The sequence below is a fragment of the Nematolebias whitei genome, chromosome 1, assembly GCF_014905685.2.
Source record: "Nematolebias whitei isolate Nwh7 chromosome 1, NemWhi1, whole genome shotgun sequence".
NCBI lineage: Eukaryota > Metazoa > Chordata > Actinopteri > Cyprinodontiformes > Rivulidae > Nematolebias > Nematolebias whitei.
The window spans coordinates 22,089,731-22,094,698 of record NC_056498.1 but is presented as its reverse complement, the minus strand read 5'-3'; the positions used below and the strand labels follow the sequence as shown (position 1 = coordinate 22,094,698).

The following is a 4,968-nucleotide window of genomic DNA, read 5'->3' as shown; positions in this document are numbered from 1 at the left end:
TTCATCTCTTTGAGTCTGTTTTTTGAGCGACTCTTCCATTTTTCCTAACAGATGAACTCTGCAGGCTTCCTTTGAATCTTCCTTTTATCTGTAGAAATATTAAGTGTCCCGCTTTGATGTAAAATGAAATATAAGTGTGTAAAGTGATTAAATTTCATGTTGATTTTGATCAAAGCCTCAAAGAGCCACAGCGGTGAGACCAAAGGGCTGCATGTGGCCCCATTGCCGCAGGTTGCAGACACTTGATTTAATCTTAACATGACACTGGTAGTAGGTTTATGGTTGTATTAAAGTGAACTCAACCTAGATGGTCTGTTTTTCTTTCCGCTGCTCCCTTCTGCAGGGGTCATCACAGTGAGTGAGCTCACATGAAGGACATGGCAAATTGTTTTACTCCAGATGCCCTTACTGACGCAACCTGGACTCAAACCTGCAGCTTCTGGATTATAAGACCGCGGCACTGACCAACAAGTTACTGTTGCCCCCAAATAAACTAGCTGGTAAAAATTATTAATAAAGCAAATATTAAATGCTAGCTTAAAGTTATGCATTTTAGAGGGTAAATTATCAGCAGTCTGTGTTTTACCTGCATTCTAAACAATTTCCTGACAGCAAGCTATCAGTATTTTAATTTAACATTCTCAAATAAAAATGACATAAAATTTCAATGTTTGCCTCAAAAGATAAATTAAAAATATAAATAAAGTTTAACAATTATTTAAATACAAATATTGCAGCATCACATCTCATGTTTGTTTCTTTTATACTTTATAATATAATTTCTTAAAAGGCAGTCAGCTGCAGTATTGACCAGTTTAGCTTCACTTCTGTCAGTTTTCATTTCATTAAGTACGTTGTGCACATAGTAGCCTTCCATATTAATGCAGAGACATATGTTGTTATTGGTTTATAATGGTAATGATAATTAACCTGGTCACTGAGCACAACAAACCTCATGTGGAACTGGAACACAGTAAAGTGACATCATTCCCTGATCCTAGTTTTAACTGCAGAGTTAAATGGAACGATGCATGAACATCTGACAGATATAAGAAAACTTTTGACAATATCACATTTGCTCACAAGCATAGAAACGAGCTGGTCTCAAAGCTAAAACAAAAAGATGGACTTTCTAAAAACTGATTTTCTCTTTCAGTTAAGTCAAAACAACACAATGAAACACCGTTACTAAAACGTGTTTATCGGTTTTAGTCAAATTTAGGGAATAATATAGACTGAACACTTCACTAAAAGCAAATTTTTGTTTCTGCATTTGGCTTGGCAAAAAACAAAACCAGTATTATCAGTGCAGCTTTCAATCTACCAAAATGAAAAATGTGTTTCACAACACAGACTACCAGTCAGATGCAAATACATTGTTAGCATGTACCCGGTAACAAGAGGGAGCTAATATTATAGTAGCATCCCTCGAAGGAATGCCTTTTCCTTTGCTTGAAAATGTTTTAAAACAAAGATGATTCACAACCTGTTCTTGAAATGTTTGCTGGCAACAACTCTCAGCGCCCCAAAGTGGATGACAAGAAATAACACCAAAAAAGTTAAATCATGTCATCCGGACAGATTTTTCTTGGAAGAAATGTTTTGCCTTTCATTCAGAAGACTTCATCAGTCTGAAGCCTGCCACCAAAATCTGTCATATAAATAGTACCTTATTGACGTGTTTCAAGCCAGCCTGCTGTGAAATTCCCAGAACTCAGATACTATGGTACTAAAATTGAGCTCAATATTTTATAAAACTTACAGGGTTAAGCTGCCTTCCACATATCTCAGAAATCAAACCCTGGATCCAGGAGTGGCATCTGATCTGGCTCAAGTCAGAACCAGAAGGATTTGCTCAAACACAAGCAACCCCTGTAAAAAACAATGGATTTCTCTGCATTCAAACTGTGGAGCAGCATGTTCACTATAATAATTGAACATTACAGTGCTATGTCTGGATAACTACAATAGAAACTGACTGAAGAAAAAATAAGATGTCTATTACCGCATCTATTACAACTTTGTATGCACGTCAGCCATATTGAATTTTGATGTCTTGGTTGGTGAAAAGCCTCCACGTGTCCCAAGTCAGAATTCCAACTTTGGTGGATGCTCCAGTTGAATTTCCTCGTTTTTTTTTCCCAACTTTGTTCTCTGAAAGTCCACCTTGGAATCCAGTAATGCAGCATTTACTTTGTTTGCTTAGGTTGATTAGCTGTGACAGCCATCTTGAATCGGATTGGCTCCAAACCATAAAAGAGTTGCAGAGCCACGTCCAATGATTTCTTTTTAGGAGTTCCATTCATATCCATCCAGTGGCTCATGAGATAATTTGTCAACAATATTTAACAGAGAAACACACACAAAACATTACATGATTGCCCACATGTCATGATAGTGGGTGGTGAAAAGAACTGTGAACTTTTCACTGTATTGTAATGTTTGTGCAGGGTGAGAGAAATCCCATTTGGAAAAAAAACTTTACAGATAAACACATTGTTTACAAAACTGAGTCAGATGCTATCAGTTCCATAGAAGAAGTGGGTACAAAGAGCTACAGAGCTACAAAAAGCACATAAACCAGCTATTGCTTGATTTCAGCTATGTTACATCTGTCTGAGTCATTTGATCACAGGCACAAAGTGTCTTAACCTCAGTGAGGCCTGCCTTCAACCCACCGTCCCATGACTTCCTTCTGCTGCACATGTGAATACACCAAAGTGAAACCACATACAAACTGTTTTTCCCCTTCTTAAAACATCTGATTTCCATATGAGCACATGATTACTGGATATTTAAATGCTGCAGCACAACGTTATGCTCTCAGTTGCAACTGCTTTTCTGATTGCTTGTGTTCAAGAACCTGCAGCTGAACGAACAAGATGAAACTCTGCATCCTGCTCACGCTCGGGACTCTGGTCGTGCTCGTTCAAGGTAGGAGCCTCAAACAAATACAACGAATGAATAAAATATTTGTTAGCAAGGAAACAAATTGTTTATTTACTATGACTGCATGTAGCTTTATCATCTTAAACTGTGTACTTTTATGGTGGTGGGACACAAAAACAAACTCGCTGGAAACACTGCAAGATATTTTATCATGTTTTTCTCCCATTTCTAAAAAAACCCACAATTGTCCAAGAATTTAATATAAACTAAAACTTGTTCTTGAGACTTCAATCAATAGTGGAGCCACTTGTTCAAGCCATTATTCACAAGAAATGATTGCATGTTTAATTTAAATTACCATATTTTTTGGGACTATAAAGTGCACCAGATTATAAGGCACATTAAGCAAAACAAGTTAATTTTGACAGATTTTTGAGCGCCGTGTACCACATAAAATCGGTTCGAGGTCACTAAGCGCAACCAGAATTAATACATAAGGCTCACTGTCGATTTTTAAGAAAATTAAAGGATTTTAAGTGCGCCTTATAGTCTGAAAAATACTGTTTTTTGGTGTGTTTTTTTTACAGGTAAACCCCAGTAAAATCTTGCGTTTAACTTCTTATAAATGTGACCTAAGCTAGAACACGTTCAAGGAACAGGGGGTGTTGAGGGTGCTACAGCACCCCACAGTGGATGACAAGAAATAACACCTACAATATGAAAGGAATGAATGAGGAAACCTGTCTCCTGCCTCTTGCACAGTGAGAGGCAGGAGATAAGCAGCAGATAAGCAGCAGATAAGCAGCTGCTCCCTTGCAACCCAGAAAGGAAAATGCAAGAAAATGGATGGCTGAATGTGTAAACATTTTTTTAAAGCATAAATCCTAGTGTTATGCAAGATTACAATCCAATTTGTATGTATGTATGTATGTATGTTTTATTTATTCATTTCATTTCATCCAAACAACAAATATAATACAATTTAAAGAAAAGAAAAAAGATATACAATCACAGAAATAAAATGAAAGGCAGCAGAAGAAGAATGAGTTCTTATAATATCTGCCCCTTGTCCCCAAAATATATTCCAAACAAAATTACTATACAAAAGCAAGATGAATTAATAAAAATAAAAAAATAATAATAATAAAATAAAAACTTGGCAATTTTTATTTAACAATTTAAGTTAATGACTCATAATGGGAGAAGTTGGGTTTCTGTTTGGTCACATTTCTTTTCTCATTTAACACTGTTTCCCACAGCATCCCATATATAAAACACATTTCTGTAGGTTTTAATGTACCAGAGTGAATTACATCACATTGTGATAACTGGCTGTCAGTTGAAGTGAAGTAGAAGACAATTCAAGAAAAAAGAGGAAGCAGAGCGTACTTACTTCACAAGTTGTTAAATGTGATGAAACATGTTTATAGAAAGTGGATTTCTTAGCATTTGATTCATGAATTAGCAGCCATTCAAATAACAGCAGTGATCACGATGATTTAAAAAAATATATGCAATTCCAAGTGAATTGAATCGCGTGAAAAAACACCTCGATGCTATAAGTTTTTCTGCTTCCATTGGTGAAATATGCAATTTTGATTGACAGGAATGCCGCCAATCAGCAGGGATTTTAACACACACTGTCGGTGCCTGCAATTTGAGTCGAGGATCATCCCTTCGGCGAGCCTGAAGAACATCAAACTGGTCCCAGAGGGGCCTCACTGTGCCGAAACCGAAGTCATGTAAGGAAATTCAACACAAAGATTGATTTAGTTCACACAGGAAGATTTATATCACTTTTAATAGCGGACTTTATGGTTTTAGAACATGTAACAAAACATAATTAATGCAGCTTTGAATGGCTGTTACCAAGTTTTGATCTCTTTTAATCTGGAAAGTCTTGTGTGTATACTGACAAAGTTTCAAGCCAAACCTCAAAAACATATACAGGGAGCAAAAAAATGGCCAACTTTCTTTTGGGTATAGACCGGGGGGGGAGCACAGTTACTGAAAGATCAGAGCTCATATAGGGACATCCAGCAGTTATTGTTTAAGCAAGTTTGTTTAATGGTTTAAAAT

The 4,968-nt window shown here is 36.5% G+C and overlaps 1 protein-coding gene across 1 annotated transcript in view; it reads left to right on the top strand.

The window, feature by feature from the left end:
- The first annotated feature begins 2,882 nt into the window (after positions 1–2,882).
- The window catches only part of cxcl19 (chemokine (C-X-C motif) ligand 19), a 2,766-nt gene continuing 680 nt past the window's right edge, over positions 2,883–4,968 (top strand). Inside the window, exons 1-2 of the mRNA XM_037674596.1 lie at positions 2,883–2,934; positions 4,496–4,631. Of these exons, the coding sequence (XP_037530524.1) occupies positions 2,883–2,934; positions 4,496–4,631 (188 nt within the window). The remainder of the gene's footprint in view (positions 2,935–4,495; positions 4,632–4,968) is intronic.